The sequence below is a fragment of the Muntiacus reevesi genome, chromosome 2 (genome assembly GCF_963930625.1).
Source record: "Muntiacus reevesi chromosome 2, mMunRee1.1, whole genome shotgun sequence".
Classification (NCBI taxonomy): Eukaryota; Metazoa; Chordata; class Mammalia; order Artiodactyla; family Cervidae; genus Muntiacus; species Muntiacus reevesi.
In genome coordinates this window covers 168,708,531-168,730,841 of record NC_089250.1, presented here as the reverse complement: position 1 = coordinate 168,730,841, position 22,311 = coordinate 168,708,531, and the positions used below count along the sequence as shown (strand labels likewise).

Genomic DNA, 22,311 nt, shown 5'->3' with positions numbered 1-22,311 from the left:
TGTCCTGTGGTTGCAGAGGCTTTGGGAGAGTCAAGGGTCACTACAGGGTCCTCCCTTCCAGCTACTAAGATCCCATCCGGTCACCCAGCTCTTGGAAGGCAGGAGAAAGTGCCTGCATCAGGACTGAGTGAGCGTAGAGAACCAGTGGGCTGTGCCAGGGGGCCTGGGAGGGCAAGTCCTAAAACGGGAAGCCCTGGGGAAAACTCCAATCCTTTGGCCACCTGATACGAAGAACTGACTCGTTGGAAAAGGCCCTGATGCTGGGAAAGATGGAAGGTGGGAGGAGAAGGGGACGACAGAGGATGAGATGGCTGGATGGCATCACCAACTCAATGGACATGGGTTTGAGCAAACTCTGGGAGTTGGTGATGGACAGGGAGGCCTGGTGTGCTGCAGTCCATGGGCTTGCAAAGAGTCAGACACAACTGAGCGATTGAACTGAACTGGAACTGAACTGAGGAAAATGTGTCCCTGGAGAAGGCAACCCGCCCCACTGTTCTTGCCTCGAGGATCCCATGGACAGAGGAGCCTGGTGAGCTACAGTCCATGGGGGTCTCAAAGAGTCGGACATGACAAACATTTTCACTTTTCGTGGGAAAAGCAAGGGGTTATAACAGTCTTGAAAACTGAACTTGCTGTTGCAGGACAATCACCGAATTTGGTAGGGAGGCATCTCTTCTGAAAACCAGAGAGGGTGGGTTTTCACCACGGGATGAAGGAAAACCTATGGGCAACTGCGCTCTGCATGGATTCCTTAAGCCCCCTGGGCGGCATCTGGAGGCTGAGTGAGACCCAGCCAAGGACAAGCGTCACATGCCCCGTGGAAGGCAGAAGATGACAAGAATCAGGACCGTAAATGTCACGGCTGCTTGTGAACCTCTATGTCTGTAAACGTAGACTGGAATCTGCAGGAACAGTTCCCTGACACGCAGCTGGGCCTCTGTCCAACGGGTCTTATCATCCAAAGTCAGGGCTGTGCCCGTCCTCACGTGTCTGCCCAGGGGACAGACCCCACCCCGACGCAAGGGAGGAAGGGAGTCGGTGACGCTTGACTGTATGCTGTCTGGGACTTTCAGCTCTCTGTCCTGGAAACATAACCTCCCTCCTTCCTTCCTGGTGGACTAGAGCTCCTTCAGTGCAACATACATCAAATGCAACATGAGACAATTCTCAACCCCTCTGGAAGCCGTTTCTTACCAGGGTTTGCACCATGTGTGGCCTCTGAAGTCGTAAACTCTTCACAGCTTGGAATACGTCTAAAAGCCCCTCAGCCTTGACCCGTTCCAGAATGTTGCTGAGTGCTATGAAAGTCCCCGTCCGCCCCGCTCCAGCACTGCAGAGAGAACACGGGGTGAGACATCGAAAGTCGCGCATGGGGATGAGAAACCCACAGCCTCCACCCGGCCCTGCACGCCAGCGCGGGAATGACCGGAGCTCAGATCCTTAACGACCGTTTTATATGTAGCTTGGCTTTGGACCGAGAGTCAGCCAACACAGACATCCTCAAGAACGTGCCTAAATGTAACATGAGTCAGATCAGAATCAGGGACGAGTTTCCAAGCTGGTGGACCCATTTCCCTTCCTCCTTGTGGAGGAACGGCCATCTCAGAGGATGGCCCCTGGACTGGCAGCAGCTACATCACCTGGAAACTTCTTAGGAGTGAAACCCCACCCCACTCCCGGTTCAGGCGTAGGGAGCTGCAGTCCTGGCCCAGACTCCCCGTGTGTGCAGGGACCACCTTCTGAGACGGGAGGCGTGCAGGTGGGTGGGAGGGGTGGCTGGGACAAAGGACAGCCCCTGCCAGGAAGGGTCTGATAACTGACCCTTCCCGGCAGTGAAGGTCTGCATCTCCTCTACTTAACGGGGTCATTCGGATAAACCCTGCGGGAGCAGACCCTCTTGGAAGAGAGAGAGCAGGCCTAACAGGGGCAGGCTTGGCTGGCCTCTTCCACGGAGCCCTCGGTGGACGCGGAGTTCTCATGGGGCCTCAAATCCCGACTGTGGGTTCCGCTCACCTTTGTTTGCATCCTTGGTGCCCGACACCCATAACGTTCAGTCTGGGTTTGTGGAGGCGGAAGAAGGAACTCAGCTCTCCTTTATTCTAAAGGACATCTACAAAGGCACCAGGGACTGAAAACCTAGGTGTGTGCACCCCCTGCTGGCCATGCTGGAAGGGCATCTCTCTGGGTCCAAGGTCAGGAAAGAGGCCAGACCAATCCTCCAGGTTAAGCTGGGCTTTGTTGACATGAGGGGTAAATGGGTGGGGGCCAATGGCAGTCAGAAAAATGGGAGCCACATGTAGACAGAGGCACAGAAGTGCAGTTTTAGAAGCAAATCAGACCCCACCCCAAGATCAGACAGCCCAAGCTCCCGCAGGAAGAGTTTTGCAAGGGTGGTCAAGGTCCCTGCCAGCCCAGAAGGAAGGGGGGCCTAGCCCAGAAGGAAGGAGAGCTGGCATGTCTCCATAGGATTGACCCTCTGCCTCATAAAGCTGTTTATCAAGGTTCTTGCTGGGGGGTGTCCTGCTGTGTCCAGGTGCCCCCCCGGGTGGGCCCCTCTGCCCATGGTGGGGGGTGGGGGCTGGGAGCCAGGCTGAGTGGTGTCAGGATGGGCTGGGGCTGCGGACCCTCTGTTACGGACCCCGGCCTGGACATCCCTGAGTAGTTCCAGAAAAGCTTCCTGCTGTGCTGGTTGGGCATGCCAGCCAGAGCCCTGCAGGTCTTTCAAAATGAAGATAACTCAAGTTCAGGGTTTGTCTGAGCTGTGCTTGGAAATGTGTGTGTGTGGTTTTTTGTTTTTTTTCTTGACGACTTAAAAAGCACACAGACATGTGTCTGAGTTGCTTCCTGACTCCTTTTCACCAACTGCTTATGCAAGTCCAGGAAGATATTTATGCATTTGTGTTAAGTCTGGGAGCGGGGGAAGGTGAAGAAGACAGTCCAGGGAAGCGGTGCTGCTGGGAGCAGTGGGCTGGGCGTGGGGCCCGCGCGGGGCCCACCGGGAGCGGGGCGCCGGCCCCGGGGCCCCCTTACCTGCAGTGCACGGTGATGGGATGGTTGCCGCTCTGCTGCTGCTGCTTCTGCACGGCCGCGATGAGGTCGATCATGCCCTTGCCCTCGGCTGGGATCCCGATCTCGGGCCAGCCGTGGAAGTGGAATTGTCGCACCATCCGCGTCTGCTCCTCCGGCCGGGCCAGGGGCTGCTGGGCGGGAAGAGCGTCTCAGGGCTGCGTGGTCACAGCTGCCCAACTGCCCTCCCAACCCTGTCCGGAGGGCATTCGGGCCACAGGCTCGAGCAGCCCACGGAGTTCTCATCTGGCTGGCCTCCCAGATGCTGGCTGCTCATAGGCTGTGGTCACCCTAAAGCAGAGGGCCAGCCGTGCCTCCTCCTGAGTGGGGGTCACGACCATCAGAGGATATTTCCCGGAGTCCCTAGGACCTGCCAGACCCCATTACGGAATCCTGGGCAGTTTTGCTTGAGATGACAGGGATCATCCCTTTTTTGTGAGAAGCCAGGACCCATTTCCCTGATAGCTCAGCTGGTAAAGAATCCACCTGCAATGCAGGAGACCCCGGTTAGATTCCTGGGTTGGGAAGATCCGCTGGAGAAGGGATAGGCTACCCACTCCAGTATTCAGTATTTTTTTTTCCCATTTATTTTTATTAGTTGGAGGCTAATTACTTTACAATATTGTAGTGGTTTTTGCCATACATTGACATGAATCAGTCATGGATTTACATGTGTTCCCCATCCCAATCCCCCCTCCCACCTTCCTCCCCATCCCATCCCTCTGGGTCTTCCCAGTGCACCAGCTATGACCCACCTCCCAGAATATTGGAAATAAAAGCAAAAATAAACAAATGGGACCTAATTAAACTGAAAAGCTTTTGCACAACAAAGGAAACTATAAGCAAGGTGAAAAGAAAGCCTTCAGATTGGGAGAAAATAATAGCAAATGAAGAAACAGACAAAGGATTAACCTCAAAAATATACAAGCAACTCCTGCAACTCAATTCCAGAAAAATAAATGATCCAATCAAAAAATGGGCCAAAGATCTAAACAGACATTTCTCCAAAGAAGACATACAGATGGCTAAGAAACACATGAAAAGATGCTCAACATCACTCATTATCAGAGAAATGCAAATCAAAACCCCACTCCAGTATTCTTGGGCTTCCCTGGTGGTTCAGTTGATAAAGAATCCACCTGCAACGCGGAAGACCTGGGTTTGATCCCTGGGTTGGGAAGATCCCCTGGAGAAGGGAATAGGCTACCCACTCCAGTATTCTGGCCTGGAGAATTCCATGCTGTATAGACCATGGGGTTGCAAAGAGTCGGACACAACTGAGTGACTTTCTCTTTCAGGACCCACCATGTCCCTTCAACGCTGGGGATGAGTGGTTTCGGAGCCTAGGGGCCCTGGGTCTTTCTGCGACCCACACGGAAAAGACCAAGTCTTTGGGCAAAGCTGGGTTTCACTGTACCGACCGTCTTGAGCTCAGAATCAGAACCCACAGGTGGGTCATTTTACCCATGGTTGACACACAGGAAGAGTTCCCAAGACCTGGCTGGTGAGGGGGTGGTGGGAGGCTCTGAGAAGGGGTCTGGCAGAGAACCCCAGGAGGCCTCTGTGGCTTCACCTCCTGCTTTCTGACCCACGGCTGTTCCTCCCCGGGAGTGGGCAGCAGTAGGATGCCTCTTAGGGTCGGCTGCTTGGCCCCATCATCTCCAGGCTCCAGCAAGGAGCTCGGGGAACGATCACGGAGGCGAAATCTTACGGGAGGTCAGCCACCCGGTAACACAGCTGCCTGCTGCCCACACTGACCACTGACACGAGCGCGGGGATCTGGAACAGTGTGGAGGACAGGACGTCCTGGCACAAAAAGCCCGCACAACCGCCGCAGGGCGTTCTGTCCATGAGAGACTGAGGTCTCTGGCAACAATACCTGATTGAAGGTGACCAAGAAGTCTCGTATACTGATGGCTTCAGAAAGGGTATCGCTCTTTATTTCGATCGTTATTTCTCCGTGAGTCACTGAGCCCTCTGTTGGCCAATACTGGTAGCATTTATCCTGGAGGATAAAATAAAAATGTTTTAAGTCTCGAAATAAAGAATTTGCTGCCAGCAGTTTTAACAATAGGATGCAGACGTGCTGTCAGACCATTTAATGTATTTCACCTGAACAAGAAAATGGCACGTGAACATAAATATGAATGCCGCTAGTGCCTGCTGACCAAGGGAACAAAGCATGCGTGTGTCTGCAACTTTGATACAGAACAGAAATGACATGACACAGAGGAGGGGCCAGCACTGGAGCTGAAGAATCAGCTATCTGTACGGAAAAGTGAACTGGATCCCTAACTCACCTACTGCCTGGGCTGATATGAATGCCCTCCTGCAGTTGGGCAGTGTACAACCTACACTACTGTATATGGCAGCCTTGAAGTTTAATAAAAACAAACCAAGGGTAAGACTTGAAGTCAAAAATAAAACTGTGAAAGCCTTAGAAAAAATATCTTTTCATTTTGGGGTACAGATTTACCAAACAAGAACCCCAGAGAGCTAACCAACCATGACAAAGAAGATCTCAACATCAGATTATATTAAAATTAACTCTGTGTCATCAATAAACATTATTTTGTTGTTTAGTCACTAAGTCGTATCTGACTCTTTTGTGACCCCCATGGCCTGTACCCCACCAGGCTCTTGTGTCCATAGGATTTTCCAGGCAAGAACACTGGAGTGGGTTGCCATTTCCTCCTCCAGGGCAATCTTCCCCACCCAGGGATGGAGCCAGCATCTTCTGCATTGGCAGGCAGATTCTTTACCACTGAACCAGTTGGGGAATTCCAACAAACATTGAGACAGTAAAAAGACAGGCCATCAACTGAGATGAGATACTTGCCATACATAAAAGCAACAAGGAATCAGTATGAAGAATATATAAAGAAATCCTCCAAATTCACTGATTCATGAATGAACCTTGTAAACATGCTAAGTGAAAGTGCTCAATCACAAAAGACAGGTGGTATGATTCCATTTATATGAAATGTCCAGATGAGGCAAATTCATAGTCAGAATTTAACTAATCTGTGGGTGCAGGGATTGTGGGGAGGGAGTAGGTAGTGGCCATTCATGGGCATGGGGTGTCTTTTCAGGTGATGACAATGATCTGGCACTAGTAATGTTGTACAACTCTGTGAATATACTAAAAACCACGGAACCACACACTTCAGAAAGATGAACTGCATGATGTGTAATGATCCCAACAAAACTGTTTTAAAAAAGCAAAGAAGTCAAACCCCACAAATTCGGGGTAGTGGATACCTCTTGGGAGAACACCTAGGTAAGTGTATGCTATCGGCAAAAGTTTGGTTTTTCAATTGGATGATGGGTTCACAAGTGTTTATGATGTTATTAAATAAAAACAAGAAGACTCTGTGCCTCTGGATGGATCGCTGGGAGAAAAGAAATATTTAACCCATTCACTTCTACCAGGACTATATTAATTAGGCACACATTTCAATACCTCTGTCTTTTCATCCCAAGAAAAGTGAATAAGGGTCTTTTTCTTCAACAGGTTGTGATCAAACATGTATTTGTGGCAAACACAAAATGGTAGAAATTCAAGGCAGGTTAAAGGTGGTTCGGATGGTAAAGCGTCTGCCTACAACACGGAAGACCCGGGTTCTGTCCCTGGGTCAGGAAGATCCCCTGGAAAAGGAAATGGCAACCCACTCCAGTACTCTTGCCTGGAAAATCCCATGGATGGAGGAACCTGGTGGGCTATACGTCCATGGGGTTGCAAAGAGCCAGACATGACTGAGCGACTTCACTGTAAATAAAACGCAGGCTGAGAACAACAGCCAGTGGGGAGTTACAGTGAACTGGAGTGGGGAAGGGGGAGTTGAAATAAAACTTTTTTCATTTGCAGCCTCTCTCCCTCCTCCAGTCGTGGCCTGGCCTCACAGCTGATGGCAGATGAGATCTTCCCAAGGGAGGTAGTCCAGCAGGTGGGCTGCAGCTGGTGCGTGTGAGTGGCCTGGGAGGGGGAGGGGGGCGGGGCCGGGGGCGAGCTGACCTGCTCTCTCTCCTGGACTTCGGTCAGCATCACGATCGTGTGGCACTTCCACTCCCAGACCATCCTCCAGAAGTCCTCCACCGTGTGCGCCAGGGGCCCCTGGGTAGCAATGAAGTAGTCCTTCTGCCGGTAGCCCTTCAAATGGATGGGAGCAGAGGTTCAAGCCTGGCTTCCTCCCACCGCTCACCCACGTGGGGACATGTGGGTTTAGGACAGCCCAGGGCCTCACGAGGGATAGTATTCTCCAGACTTCCAAGGCCTGAGCCGAGCCCCAGATGGCACAAGCTAGGAAAACAGGTCAAGTTGCCCCTTCACCTCTGTGCGGATGTAACGCGGCCCTTGCTTGGACTGGCTTTGATTCTGTTAAGAATGCGCCTGTACATGTCACAGCTAACTTAGCATCAAGGCAGGGCAGAGAGGGTGCAGAGCTGGAGGAGGTGAGTTAATTCCCCGGTTCCTGGCTTGGGGCCCGCATGACCCGACTCTGGCACAGCGTTCTCTCGTCTGTAAACCGGAATCCGTGCACAGACTTGACTGCAATGCTGTCTCCCGCCCATTCAGCTCTGCCGTGTGCAAGGCAGCCTGTGCCCGGGCCTGAACGAAACTGTGCTGTCCACGCAGAGGTCACAGCACAGAAAGCGCGTGCAAGCAGGGACAGAGGGCTGGAGCGTAACAGCGAAGCAAAAGAGAAGTTACGATGTATTAATGGAAAAGCAGCCAATTATTTAGTAGTGCACGTACATCCTCTATTTCAGTGTTCCTTATTCTTTTTTTTTTTTCCAGCCAATGTTTGCTAATGAACTGGTTTGGCTTTCTGGGGGCATATCCACCCTTTCTGATTGCGCAAACAAGTAGAGGAAGAGACTGTGATCACAGGTGAAGGGAGCTGCCATCCTCACCAGGCACGCAGGCTCGGCGGGGACCCAGCACTTACGTCTATAAAGGACGCGTTGATATAGTCCGTGTACTCCTGGCCCCTCTTCATGGACAGAATCACGCGGTTGAAGTCGTCTGCAAAGCAGTGTGTCCCCTGGGTCAGAAGCGACCCCATCCTGCCTGGCAAACCTGAGCTCACTGTTAGGAGCTTCCGAGACACAAAGCTTATGGATAAAATCACTAAATACAGTCAACTACTTGGAAGGTTTCCTTTCTAAACTAGGTTCTTTCAAGTGGCCGGGGGAAGCTGTGTTTTGTGAGGAAAGTTCTCAAATAACTGACTCAATGTCTTCATCGGTCATAAACCGAGGTGCTGGGCTGTGCCTAGTCGCTCAGTCGTGTCTGACTCTTTGCAACTTCATGGACTGTAGCCCACCAGGCTCCATTGTCCTTGGGGATTCTCCAGGCAAGAATACTGGAGTGGGTAGCCTATCCCATCTCCAGGGGATCTTCCTGATCCAGGAATCGAACCCGGGTCTCCTGCATGGCAGGCAGATTATTTACCAGCTGAGCTCCCAGGGAAGCCCCAAATTGAGGTCATTCATACCAAAACGTAAGCATTAAAGTAAACTTAAGGAATCAAAGGAGGGTGGCCAGGCAAGCAACGTGGGGTAGCCTGCCGGAGGCATCACGGCCATATAGACCCTGGGGTCTGAGGCTGCAGAGGGCTTGCCCAGCCCCACACACTGCCGGCCTGGGCAGGTCCACGTGAGGTCCTCCTGCTGCGGGAGCTTGGGGTCCAGCAGGGGATGCGGAGCGGAGGTCCAGGTGAGCCCTCCCGCCTCCCCTCCCCCTGGGGTTCCTCCGATGCCTCTGCTCCTACCAGGTTTACAGGCTTCTCGTCCCCCCAGACCCCAGGCTGCCCAGCGCCCAATGCCTCCCTTCCCCACGGTTTGCGGGCCCCAAGGCCTCTCCCTAGAAGGCCTCAGCTGAGAGCCCTTCGGGTCCGGCTGCCCAGTGAGGGCCAGGACCCCACTCTGTGTACAGGGGGGTGTCGTGCCTCTGCCCAGGTTTGGGGGAGGACGGGATGACGTCTCATAGAATCAGGAGGCACCACATCAGGCCCGAAGCTCAACCCTCCGCTCCCAGGAAGTCCCCCTCCCTCTCCCGCTTCCAAGCCCAGGTCACAAGCTGCCTGCCTGACACCCTACGGGACAACCTAGGTCACTCATGTCTTCACAGGTGGGCATTCTCTTCCCCACACTTGACAGAGCTCCCCGAGGGCACCCTGCCCCGGACCCCTGGTTTATAGGAGCGGGTGGTCAACGACCTTCCAGCGACTGAAGCCCCAGGGTACCCGCCCGATGGCGCCTGCCCCGAGGGCCTACCCTCCACAGATGGCCCCTTACATGGAATGATCTGGATGACCCTGGCCTTCTTCATGTTCGCGGGCAGGTTGCCTGTCCTCATGTTCTCCTTCATGATGCGGACATTTGTCAGTTTCTGCAGCCAAGAGAGACACAGCTGTGCAGTTAAAACCTTGATGTTCCCAAGAGACTGCTCAGCCTTCTAACCCCACTGCCATCAAGGACACCCACTCAGAGGAAACGCCTGTCTCCATCTCCAGACACGACCCGAGTCTTGGGAGACAAAAGGTGCATGTACGATATTCCCCCCACCCCCCGACCGACATGACTGCAGAGCTCTAAAAGTTCCCGTGGTTCTTCCCTTGAAAGTCACGGGCGGGATAGACCCCCTTGCTTTTCCGGGGGTTCCTAGGGGAGGAAGCAGCTGCAACCAGCTCTGTGTGAACGAGGCCGGTCCTCCTTGAGAGCAGGTCGGCGCTTACCCTGAACTCCTCCTCCAGCCCGATCTTGTCGAAGTGGGCGGTGGGGCCGTGCAGGGCCTGCAGGTGCTTCTCCAGAGAGGACACGTCTAGCTCAGTGTCCCCATAGAGGTAGTACTCCAGTAAGGCTTGGTAGATGAACGTGTACTGCATCTGCGGGGAGACCCAGACAAGCTCCAAGAGGGGGGCCTCGGAGTAGGGGGCCCTTCTCTTTGTGCAAAGGGGAGGGGGTCGGGGGGAACGTCAGATTAAGGGCTCTCTGTGGTGACCATCTGCGGCCTTGACGAGGGCCGGGGTGATGTGGTCCCGGCCAGGCGCTGCTCTGTGTGCATCTGACACGCGTCCCAGGGCACTGGGGTTTGCTGAGCCAAGCTCACATCAGCACAGGCGGCTGGGTCAGAGGAGGGCATGACTCACGTCCGTCTGAACCATCTGAGGCCGCTGATTGCGGATTCTGGACACGAAGTCAAAGACGTCCACCTTCTGCTCTGCGTGCATCATGTCCATCATGGCATCGATCACTATGAAGGTGCCCGTCCGGCCCACGCCCGCGCTTGGGGAGAGAGGAAGAGGCCACGCTATGAATTGCCTGTCCCCAGTGCAATGATGGGACCTTGGAACACGCCGGCAGTCCAGACCGGAGGACACGCCACCCTCAGCGAAGACGGACCTCTTCACGGCGCAGAAACTTCCCTCCGTTAATAAAGACAAATCCAGGTGAGGCCACCGGAGGGCACCAGAATCTCAGGGACAAGATCTCAAATCTCCTTCTGGGGTCATGTCTGACTCTGCAACCCCAGAGACTGTAGCCCGCCAGATTCCTCTGTCCATGGCATTCTCCAGACAGGAATCCTGGAGAGGGCTGCCATTTCCTCTTTTCTCTTCCAGGGGATCTTCCCAACCCAGGGATCAAACCCGCGTCTCCTGCAGGTCCTGCAATTGGAGGTGAATTGGAGACTACTAACAGGCTTACTTTGGGCTTTCCTGGTAACTCAGACGGTAAAGCGTCTGCCTACAATGCGGGAGACCCAGGTGCGATCCCTGGGGCGGGAAGATCCCCTGGAGAAGGAAATGGCAACCCACTCCAGTATTCTTGCCTGGAAAATCCCGTGGACTGAGGATCCTGGTAGGCTACAGTCCATGGAGTCACAAAGAGTCGGACAAGACTGAACGACTTCACTTTCACTTTCAACAGGCTTACGGAAAAGGGCCACTGTCTAAGCTTTGTGTGAACTGTACTGGTAATTTTTCTTCTATTACCGAATGTCATCTCCTCATTATCACTTGTGCAAGTGGATTTTTTTTTAAATTGTCACGCTTGATGTGCGTTTCCAGGTTCTTCATAAGAAAGAAGGCCCCCAGGCCAGGTCTGTTGGCCCTGGAGCCAAGGTCATGTAAATGTGGGCCCCAGCTGGCTCTGTCTAGGACCCCGGCCCTGAACCCTGGGCTGGCTGGGGCCAGCTGGTGCTCAGGGGCTCCACTGAGAGGTTTCCTTCCTCGGGAAGCTGCCCGATTCCACTCCTGGGCTGGGGTTCCTTTCCCCTCAATGGCCTCCCCACGGAGGTCTCTGCACATCCTGCCCACCTCCCCCCTCGCTGTCCATCTAGATCCCCTTCAAGCAATGCAGGCCATTCATGTGTGTCTCCCAACACCCAGGACTCAGCAGGTACACAAACTCAGCCAACATCCACGGGACGAAAAAACCCCTAACGGTCCAGACCAGAACTGCGCGTAGCAGCCAGGGGTCAGGGTCACCAGGTTGGACTGGGCTTGCCCCCAGCACCCCAACCCACTGCAACCTTAGCCTCTTTTTAAAAAAGAAAGTCAGCTTCTAAATGGAAGGTTCACAACTTAAGGAATGAAGCCCCCCTCCCATGTTCCTCTTTGGGGAGGGGGGGGTGAGGATGGTACCACTCTTTCCAGCTAGTCTCCAAATGTCTCCACTAGACAGGCAGTAAAGACCTGCCCTCTTGGAGACTCCCTGCTCATCACGGGGAGGGAAGAGCGGAGGAGACACAAGGGGCTCCTTCAGGAGTCTTAGTTCTTTACAAATAAAGAAGGAGACGGTCATCAGGTGCAGAGCCAGGTCAAGACAGCCCACCCAACAGGTGCGTGGAAGGGGCCAGGACATAGCTGAGTGCAGGCTGCGAGAGGCTCCTGCCCGGGGGAGCGGGGAGCGGGGGACTTCAGCAGAGGAAGGGGCCAGGCTGGTTCTACCAGGAGAAGCCCCGGGCCAGACGTTCTTCCTCTTCTGGACTCTGGATGCTGGAGTGGAGCTCAGAGCTGCAGCGAGAGACCTCTCCCTGTGGTTTCATCAGGGACCGAGTGGCAGTTCTTTTAAGGGATTGGGGGGTTGCTGAAGGTGAAGAGTGAGTGCCAGAGCACAGAAAGAAATGGCTAAGCCCCCAGCCCCAAGCAGCACACCCTCTGGAGCCCAAGGAGGCCCAAGCGAAGGGACATTTGGAGGGATGAGGCTGTCAAGTCCGCTGCATCCTGAGGACCTGGGTCTGCCAGCCCATGGGAGTCTCTTCCGGGATGCTGGAGGGCTCTGGCGGGCTTGAACTCCTGGTGGTAACCTCTGCTCCCGGGCCTCACCTGGACCACCCATCTGCCCGCATGGGACTCAGCTCAACGGGGATGCAGAGACCAGAGAGAAGGGCATCCCTTCCCCGCAGGCAAAGCAGAACACAGAGAAGTCAGGAGCTGCGGTAGCAGCACTGAATTAACACACTCCCCTGAGAAGAGAACTTCTGTGCCATGGCAGAGGCCGGGATTCTCGGCCACAGACGGCGGCAGAGGGTGGAAACCAAGGTGAAGGGTAAATGACCTGCCTCAGCACCGTGGCGAGGGGGGAGGCGGGCAGGGGAGGAGCCAGGCGCTGAGGTTCCACTAGCACCAGGGAATCTGGAGGCATCAGAACAAAACAGAGCTGAGCCGCTCCCTGCAGCCAGCCCTGACCCCACGCAGAGGCGGCTCCTTCATCCCCCACCGTCTGGAGCCCAGCCGGCTGACTGTCAGCTGATGGGAACAGGAGTGTGCCTGCCTGCCCGCCTGCCGTGGGCCTTTCAAACTCTCCACCCTGAGGACGCGCTGCTGACCGGTGTCCCCTCTAGCTGGGGCCACCGCGGGCCCGTGCCTCGGAGGGACTTCCCTGCGCAGGGACTCAGGCCGGTGGCCCTGCCCTCCCGGCTGAAGGACAGACAGTCCTGCTCAGCGGGTGTCACTCTCCACTGGACACAGGGTTTCCCAACTGTTACAGGCGGGGTCGTTCCGAGTATCACGGCCCGGCCGGGGACAAGAGGTGCCTGACCCCAGGGACACAGGGGTTCTGAATCTGCCACACAGGTGTTCAGCGGAAGCAACACACCGACTCTGGCTTTCAGGAAGCCTAAGCAAGAAGCCAGGGCGCCTGCCCCCTTGAGAGGGCCAGGCCAGGCTGGACCACGCCCCAGACTCTCCAAAGCCAGTGGTTCAGAGGCGTGTGCAGTGCTGGGTCACAGGGCACTTGTCTGCTTTCGATACTAAGGTCCCCCGACAGGTGGTACTGATGAAGGGCTCTGCCCCCCGGGTTGGAGAGCATCCCTCCAGCTCTTGCCCTGACGGATGCTCTGAGCTGCGTCCAGTATCCAGGAGGTATTTTCAGGTCACCCCAGCGGCCCCTCTGCCCACCCAGATGTCCACCCACTGGTCATTTTCCCACTGGAGGCTGGCTCCTTCCTGGAGGCCGCCCAGCTGCGCCCGGCACGCACCTGCAGTGGACCACGATGGGCCCGGCGTGTGCGGGGTTGAGCGTCCTCACTTTCTTCAGGAACTTGAGCATGCCGATGGGGGTGAAAGGCACCCCGAAGTCGGGCCAGCTGGTGAAGTGCAGCTGGCAGACCAGCCGAGGCGCTTTGCAGCCGTCGGGGAGCTGCTGTGGGGAACGCGGAGACGTGAGCGGGCGGGACGGCCCCGTCCCCCTCCCCACCCGCAGCGTCACGGCTCCAGGTCCCCCTCTGTCCAGGCGTGAGCAGCCGTGGGGACCCGTGCAGAGAGGGGCCCGTCAGTGAAAACCGCACGCCCGGGAGTGAGACCCTGATGCGTACCGGACACCATAGCAGCGGGGGCAGCAGAGCAGGGCCCACGGTCACCGGCCAGGACCAGCCAGGCAATGCCCTGCAGCCGGCCCCAGGGCTCACGGGCCCGTCGGCCAGCAGGCTGGCTGCGTCCGAGTTGGCTGCGACTTTATGTTGCCGTGTAGCTGCCAACAGCATGAGCTTTCACTCTCAAAAGTGGCTTGATTTGTGGGGAAAAAATATGGTTGGTCTACCCTTGGAAGACCCCACCCCCCCCAACCCTTCCCTCAAAACCGCTCTCCACTCTTCTTACCCAGAACCAAGGAGTTCGGTTCTCTGCCCCAAGCCATGGAAAGTTATATAGTGTATTTGGAAGCGTGTGGGCATGTGTGTGCGTGTGTGTGTACGTGTGTGTTTCTGGGAGGAAGTAGGCCAAAGTCGGGGACAGTTCATCTTTTCTCCTCTTTTGCTGTGGCTTCTAGGAAGCTCAGACTCATATTCTGCAATCTAACCACACCCATCACTCTACCTTTGATTCTTGATAACACCACCTTCTGCTTTTTTCTAATTTTTTTTAAGTCTCTGAAATCTCTTATTTCATCTGCCTCGCCTACAGTTGTCTTTATTGAAGACTGCCTTAAATCATCTCGGGTGAGGAGTGACTAGCAGGAAAACAGTTTGAAAAATAATGAAATGTTTCAGATATAATTTTGAAAGTGTTAAAAAAAAAAAAAAAGAAAAACCTCACGTCTCCATGCCAGCGTGTGAAACGGCCCTGTGTAACTGACTGGGGGACCCCTTCCCACCACCCCCAGGATGCTCCAACTGACTCAACTTCCCCCATCCAGGTGGTCTCTGGGAGCTAGGAGTATGGACCCTGACTCAAGGTCACGTGCACCTGCCCGCCAGCTGCCCCGTAGACTCAGATCTGTGGCCCGCAAGGGACCATCCCGCCTCCCTGCCCCGCACTGCCCCCAGCCTCCTCTGCCCTTGTGAGAGCCGCTGGGGCGGGGGTGTCGGGGTGAGGCAAGTGCTTCCTGTGATAAACGCGCACGTGTGCGTCTCCTCGCAAGCCTGCCTCTGCGGGAAGCCGCGTGCTTACAGACTGAATGCAGAACTTCCGGATGGTGTAATCCACCAGCACCACGCAGTCCTCCACACACACCCGGACGTTCCCGTACGTCCAGCAGCCCTGGTCCGGCCAGTACTGATAGCACTTCTCCTGCGTGGGCAAGTGGACAGAAACAGGAGGTCTGAGAGGGGGCCTTTCATCACCTCGTCGCCCCCGCCCCGGCCATGGACACAGGCCTCGCACACCGCCGGCTCCAGGGACACAGCCCTCAGAGGCCGGGACGGTGTGCCTCCGTCTCATCGATGCTGGTTAACGGCCGGACTGAGACCGGAATCGGACCCCTCTGACGCTTCGGTTACTCATCCCCTTACTAACCATATGTACTGCCTGGCCTATCGGGCTGAGCTGCTCCACAGGGCCGGGGACCCACGTGGAAGCGGCCTCACCTGCGTGGGGCTTCCTCAAGCCCCAGAGGACAAACGTGCTCCCCAAACACTGCCCATCGGATTCGGTGGGTTATTATTCGAACTTAACTTGCATCCCACCCACCCTCTGTGGAAGAGTCATGGACTTGTCGTCAGCTGAACGCTCCTGACTTTTCTCCAAGGATAAGACGGATGCATGAATTTGTAGAGCTGGATGGGTGGCTGGTCACAGAGAGGTCTTCCTTTGCTTTGCCTCCCCCAGAACTACAAATGGACCACACACCAGAGGGTGGGGACGGGTCCTCCAGTTCCTGACCCCAGGGCGTCCTCCTGCAAGGAGGGCCTGAAGGCGTGAGGTCCCCCTAATGGGGGGATCCCCGCTCCACGGCTGCAGAGGTCAGCGAGCCATTGGCCCTGGACACTACCCACTGGACATAGCTCACAGGCCGGGCCACGAGGGCTAATCATCCTATAAAGTAGGCGTCAGCTGGTATTTACGAGAGCCCAGTGCTCATGTGATGACACCCACCAGCCAACTTCCCCTCCCGCGGCCTGGCCCTGGGCAGCTCTGAAGGGACCCCGCGGAGAAGTCCACCCTGAAGGTCATGGTTTGGGGCAGTCTTGACCTCCCGGGGGCCCTCCAGAGACTCCCGCCTTGACAGACTCTCATGCGAGGACCCGAGGGCTGCTTCTTACACCCCCACAGGGCTCAGCGTGTGTTGTTTTCACGCCCTTGGCACTGCTGTCTACACAGTGGTCACCACCACCTGCCACCCCCCACCCTGCTCCGCCCCGATCAGATCATGAGATACCAGCTTTCACAACACTGAGCCAGGATGCTGAAGCCAAGGAGACCACAACAGAAGTGTAAGCAATTAAGAAAAGGGGAACACTCTATTGAGAAACGATTTCATCTGAGACACTGAAAATCGAGGCCCAAAGGCAGGCTGAGTCTGAGTCATAGAGATGGAAAAATGCAGAAGGAGGCTGCAGAGAAAGAGCCAGGGGCGCCTTCCGAGCCCCACCGTCCCTGCACTGGTCTCCTCTGTCTCTTGTTTGCAAACAAGCCCCAGAAAGCCTGGCCCAGAAATCAGCTGGTCCCAGGGGACGTCAGGCTCCAGGTCAGCCTCCTCGTCCGAGGCCTGTGTGGCCACAGCATCCGCTCAGAGCGCGGGGACACCTCCCCCACAGCGCCCCCGCTCCCCCCCCGCCGGGACGTGTGCCTGCCTGGGAACCCCCTGCTTCCGCCCATCACTCTTTCCGGTGAGAGAGCACGGGGCCTGGGCAGGACTCACACGGAGGAGGCTGGCCCTCCCCAGCCCCGTCCCAGCTCCCGTGGAAACAAAAGAAAACCCCTCTCCACTCCCCGAGTGAGCGGAAACGGGGTGGGGCTGGAGGCTTTTCCGTTGCTTTTCTGGGTGGAATAAATTAGTGGTTGGGGAGGGCAGCTGAGGGCCACCTCGTGGCTGCCCTCCCTGCCGGCCGGCCTCCCCTCTCCTGCCCGGCTAAGTTCCCCAGGGTCTGTCACTTCCATCCCGAAGGGCAGCCCTGGACCCCTTTAGCCCGAGCCCTAGCCAAGCAGCCTGGGCTTCCCTGGGGACGGGCCAGCCAGCCCCCGGCCAGTGAGTGACGATGGAGGTCACCTAGGTCCGGCTGTAGCCAGGACCACACAGACCCTGGGACAGACGTCTCCTGCCAAGCAGGGTCTCCCTCTTGACCCGCTTGCCACCACCCCTGTTCAGGCCCTCGCGCTGGAACGTGCCGCTAGCGTCCCATCTGCCTCCCTGTTCTGCTTTCAACTCTGGAGCATGAGCTCACTTCCAAAAGCGCAGGCCTCTGCTTACTGCCGGGAAAGCCCTCGAGCGCCCATCCACGTCAGCCCGATATCCAGGCTTCAAGCCCCGGTTGCTTCCTCGATGCACTTCTAGCCGTTCGGTCCCTGGCGTGGGCATCCTGGTTCTGGGTCCAGCAGATTGCGCCCCGCCTCACAAACACGCCCCAATGCGTCCCTCCTGCTTGCGTCTGGCATAGCTGCCCCCACCCCACACCCCAGTCTCTAAGACCCAGCAGCACCGTCATCCTCTACACGAGCCCTCCCGCCTGGCCCGGCCCAGGACCCGGGGTGGGGGGCTGTCCCCCTCTCCATCACACCAACAGAGCCCCAGTCATGCTGTGTACGGGTTTATTCTACAGGCGGCTCTGTCCTTTGAGTTGAAAAGTGAATGCCTCCCAGGCACAAGGATGCCTCAGCATCTCTGAGCCGGACATGGAGCCCAGCAGGGCCTCAGCCTGGCCTTGCGTCTTGGTCTGTCCCTCCTGGGCCTCCACTGTCCCTGCTGTATTTTATTTTCTGTCTCCATTATGTTTTCTGTCACCTCCTGACATGACCTACAGCCCCTCACATTGCAACAGGAATTGCATGAGGGGTCTGCTCGGTGGCTCACTGCCTGCACCCCACCCGGGGCAGTCCTGACCAGGAGGCACACTTAGGAAATGAATCGGCTTAGCTCTTAACTCTTTATAGAGGTTTCAGGTTCTTATAATGTACGTGCAATACTTTGAAGTTGAAACAGCTAATTGAACACATTTGAAATACCAAATCAACACGACTTCAATACACCTTGTGTTTTCCCAACGTTTTTCTCTGGTCTGAAAAATAAGGGGGAAATCACTTTTTTTTTTTTATGGTCTGAGGCCCAACATGTTATGTTCCAAGATGCTAAAAAATCTCTATATTAAAATTAATTGCTCCCACCATGGTGTAAGAGCTGGCAGGCCACCCAGGGATGACTCTCAAAAGAAGAAAATCCCTGCATCATTTTTATATCATAGTCTAGGATGTGAGAGTTGGACTATAAAGAAAGTTGAGCACCGTAGTATTGATGTTTTTGAACTGTGGTGTTGGAGAAGACTCCTGAGAGTCCCTTGGACTGCAAGGAGATCCAACCAGTCCATCCTAAAGGAAATCAGTCCTGAATATTCACTGGAAGGACTGATGCTGAAGCTGAAACTCCAATACTTTGGCCACCTGATGCAAAGAGCTGACTCATGTGAAAAGACCCTAATGCTGGGAAAGATTGAAGGCAGGAGGAGAAGGGGATGACAGAGGACGAGATGGTTGGATGGCATCATCAGCTCAATGGACATGAGTTTGAGTAAACTCCGGGAGTTGGTGATAGACAGGGAGGCCTGGGGTGCTGCAGTCCATGGGGTCGCAAAGAGTTGGACACGACTGAGGAACTGAACTGACTGACTGACTAGGACAGTGAGATCCTGGGAACACAGACAACGTATTTCAAAATAAAAGTGCTGTGAGCCCCGAGGTGTTTTTTTGTCTGCCGTGATAAGCAGGAGGAGAAGGGAAAAGGAAGTGGTGAGCATACCCCCAGCCAAGCAGCAGCAGTTGAGAAGAACACCCTGGGGACCCGAGGCTGGGCTTACCTCTTTTCTTTCTTTCAGATTCGTCAGCATGACGATGGTTGCACATTTCTGCTCCCAGATCATTCTCCAGAAGTCATTCACTGTCTCCTGTTTGGGGCCTGAGAGGAGAGGATGGCCCGAGTCAGACAGAACGGTCCCTGGAGCCCCAGGCTGGTCATGCTGGCTTTTGGGCCTCAGGACGGCTGCCCCCTCCCCACCTGCCCTGAGGAAGGGGGTGATGGGCCTGTTCACTCCCTGCAGAGACGCAGGACTGGAGTAGGGGGCAACCTCCCTGTCTGGCCCTGCCTCTCTCTCCCTGATACCCCCCCCCCCCCCAGGGGCTGGGAAATCCTTGGGGGCTAAGCGAGTGCACACAGTTGGGTGATGATCGTTGGCCACAAACACTATTAAAATGGGAGCTGGTTTGCAAGCTGCCTGTCAAAGTGGTTTGTGGCCACCGAGGGGCTTGTCGAAGCCTCAGAATAAGACCTCCCGTCCCAAACCGCTGAATTAGACTGCGTGTGGGGGTGGGGGAAGGGGGAGACACTGCCGGCTGCCTGGCCCACCTGCCATGTCTAACAGTCTTTCCTCTAAAAAAAAAGAAAAACATTGCATCTCCCAGCTGGCCTCACAGCTACTGAGGCTGTCTGGTGAGACGTGGGCTGAAGCCCCTGGGGAGGGGGTCTGAGCAAAAGATAAAGAGTCCCTGGAAGAAAGTCCTCTGCCTATTGCTCTCCTTCCTGCCTGACTAGGGACAACAGTGCCTGGAGGTGTGGCAGCCGTTTTGTGACCCTGAGGACGACGCTGCGGAGGGCAGACGGGGAATTAAAGAGGCCCCTCTCCCTCATGCTGCTGTCCCGGCCCGGCGCTACTTCCTCTGGACGTCTGCTTATAAGAATAAAAAGACATTTCTATTGGTGTCAGCGAGTGTTTGCCCGGTTTTCTGACGTTTCTGACGTTAAAATCTGGGCAGGTTCCTCATGGACCGTGGGCTTATGTGTATAGCTCCCTACTTTTCAGGGCAAATGAAAGTGCTAGTCGCTCGGTTGTGTCCGACTCCTTGCGATCCCAGGGACTGTAGCCCACCAGGCTCCTCCGTCCATTCTCCAGACAAGAATACTGGAGAGGGTAGCCATTCTCTTCTCCAGGGGATCGTCCTGACCCAGGGACTGAACCTGGCTCTGCAGCACTGCAGGCAGATTCTTTTATCGTCTGAGCCACCAGGGAAGCCCATTTTTTGTGTGTGCATTTAAATGTGCACTTAAGATTGTTATCTACAATGAACATTGGCACCCACTGCTCTAAAGACTCTTGCCGAGGAATGAGGACGTGCAGGAAACCTACGTTTAGCTCCGTGACCCCCAGCTTCATCAGCCCTGGCTCCCGGGGATGACAGCCCCAAGCAGATGCTGATAAGCTGTATTGAAAGCGCTTTAAAACACAGAGGGTCCTGTGTGAGGTTTAAGGGCATCCTTTCACAGGAAGGTCCGCCGGAGGAGGGCGTGGCAACCCATTCCGGTGTTCTTTTTTTTATTTTTACTTTTTTTTCCCATTCCGGTATTCTTGCCTGGAGAATGCCATGGACAGGGGAGCCTGACGGGCTACAGTTCATGGGGTCACAAAGAGTTGAACATGATTGAGCGACTAATCCACTTTCATGGCTAAAAGCATCTTCAAGGTTATGGGCTTGAACCAGAAAGCTACTTTACTCCCCTCCCTGCAGCTCTTCCAACAACTTGGAAGTCACGTAGAGTTCAGCCAGCCGAGAGAAATTCAAGATTTTCTAATGCAACTATCAACACGCTGAGACAGCAAGCACAGGACTGTTGGGCGTCTGGGCTTAAATCACAGGCACAGAACAGATCGTGTGTCTGTCTCTCTGCACACCCAACATGGCTGTGTATGACAGACGCCCCCACATGCTCCCTGTCTGTCTGCCCTGACCACCGGTGGGGGCTCTTGCACTCGTTTGAAGCCCTGTGCCCTGGAGGAATTTCATCACCTCACAGTTTAATGCTCCTCAAACTCTACTGCGCAGAATGACCTGGGAATGCTGGCTAAGATGCAAACTCAGGGACAGCAGCCGTCAGGGGTGGGGCCCGCATTCCTGCCCACCTCCCTGGGGAGGGGGCGCCCCTGGCCCATGGAGCAGACACGCAAGGCTGTGAGATTCGTGACACCTTTCACTTCTGCGCTTGGGGAGAGGCTGGACGACGCTGATCAGCTGTGTAAACGTAACACTGCACACACACAAAAAGCCTGTATAACCCCCAGGATGGCTGGCATCGGGTCAGCGAGCAGTCGCCTTCCCTGTCATTTTACCAAAGTCACGTTCAGACCATCACTTAATGAAAAGCTTACCTTGAGCTGCTATGAATTTATTCTTCTCTTTATAACCCTAGAGAAATAAAATCAGATTTATGAGTTTTCAGAATTGTCATTGTGGAAGGACTTTATTGTTAGGAAAGTAACATGTACTTGTCGCGGAGAATTTGGAAAACACAGAAAACTAAGAAGAAACCTTGCAGGAGTTTCAGAAATAACGCTATTTTTGTGTATCATTCGCCAGTATTTTTCTATGAATATCTTTCCAGATATGCAAGCAGACACACAGGCACAGATATATATATATATATATATATATATTTTTTTTTTTTTAATCAGTTAATAGATAACACATTCTCTTACACTGAACTTTTATAATAATTCATAACATATTAAATGATGTTTTAAGGCTCAACTAACAGGGATTCTTAATAATTCATTCTAAATGATTTTACTGTAAATCATTTAACTGGTCCCCTCTGTTCTGTTTGGTCAGTAATATAAATGAATATGGGCTTGCCAGGTGACTCAGTGGTAAAGAATCTGCCTGCCAAGCAGGAGACCTGGGTTCGATCCCTGGAGCAGAAAAATCCCCTGGAGCAGGAAATGGCAACCCACTCCAGTACTCTTGCCTGGAGAATCCACGGACAGAGGAGCCTGGTGGGCTACAGTCCACGGGGTCACAAAGGGTGGGGCATGACTGAGTGACCAAGCCGCAGCAGCAAAAACAAGCCTCCTTCGGGCTTCTCTGCAACTTAGGAACGAGTCCCCGGCACAGACGCTAATTCAGAAGGCCCAGCGCCTTCACGCTCTCTGTGTAGTGGCCGCTGTGGCCCCCGTGTCCAGGAAAGTGGGGACGAGTTATCTTCCTGGCTCCGGGAAGAAGGGGTCCAGGGGTCACCATCCACACTCAACCCCCAGTGGTCCAGGTGTGAGTGCCGTGCTGGGTTGGGGGGTACTTACATCTATGTAGGAAGCATTGATGTAGTCTGAACATGGGGTTCCATCCACTTGGCTTAAAATCACCCTGGAATGGTCATCTGCAGCAAAAAACAACACAAAAACCGTGACATTAGGCCTGGGAATCACACGGACAGGATTAAACACTGTGAAGGACGTAACCGTGGCGACCGCGGGACAGAAGGGAAGCTCTTCTTAACCGTTCCAGGAGACGATGAGTGTCTGGGGGGCAGGGACGCACCTGCTCC

General features: G+C 54.8%; 1 protein-coding gene across 7 annotated transcripts in view; it reads right to left on the bottom strand.

Moving 5' to 3' along the window:
• Positions 1–22,311, bottom strand: part of PTPRE (protein tyrosine phosphatase receptor type E) — a 177,667-nt gene that overhangs the window by 1,717 nt on the left and 153,639 nt on the right. For 4 of the 7 annotated variants that reach the window (XM_065923536.1, XM_065923538.1, XM_065923537.1 and 1 more), the window contains 13 exons: positions 22,067–22,143; positions 21,140–21,176; positions 18,800–18,897; positions 14,964–15,083; positions 13,556–13,719; positions 10,224–10,359; positions 9,810–9,959; positions 9,370–9,463; positions 8,019–8,095; positions 7,085–7,219; positions 4,949–5,074; positions 3,034–3,203; positions 1,198–1,333 (listed from right to left, as the gene is read on the bottom strand). In XM_065923536.1, the coding sequence (XP_065779608.1) occupies positions 1,198–1,333; positions 3,034–3,203; positions 4,949–5,074; positions 7,085–7,219; positions 8,019–8,095; positions 9,370–9,463; positions 9,810–9,959; positions 10,224–10,359; positions 13,556–13,719; positions 14,964–15,083; positions 18,800–18,897; positions 21,140–21,176; positions 22,067–22,143 (1,520 nt within the window). The remainder of the gene's footprint in view (positions 1–1,197; positions 1,334–3,033; positions 3,204–4,948; positions 5,075–7,084; positions 7,220–8,018; positions 8,096–9,369; positions 9,464–9,809; positions 9,960–10,223; positions 10,360–13,555; positions 13,720–14,963; positions 15,084–18,799; positions 18,898–21,139; positions 21,177–22,066; positions 22,144–22,311) is intronic. The other 3 variants (XM_065923539.1, XM_065923542.1, XM_065923540.1) reach the window with 2 other exon arrangements.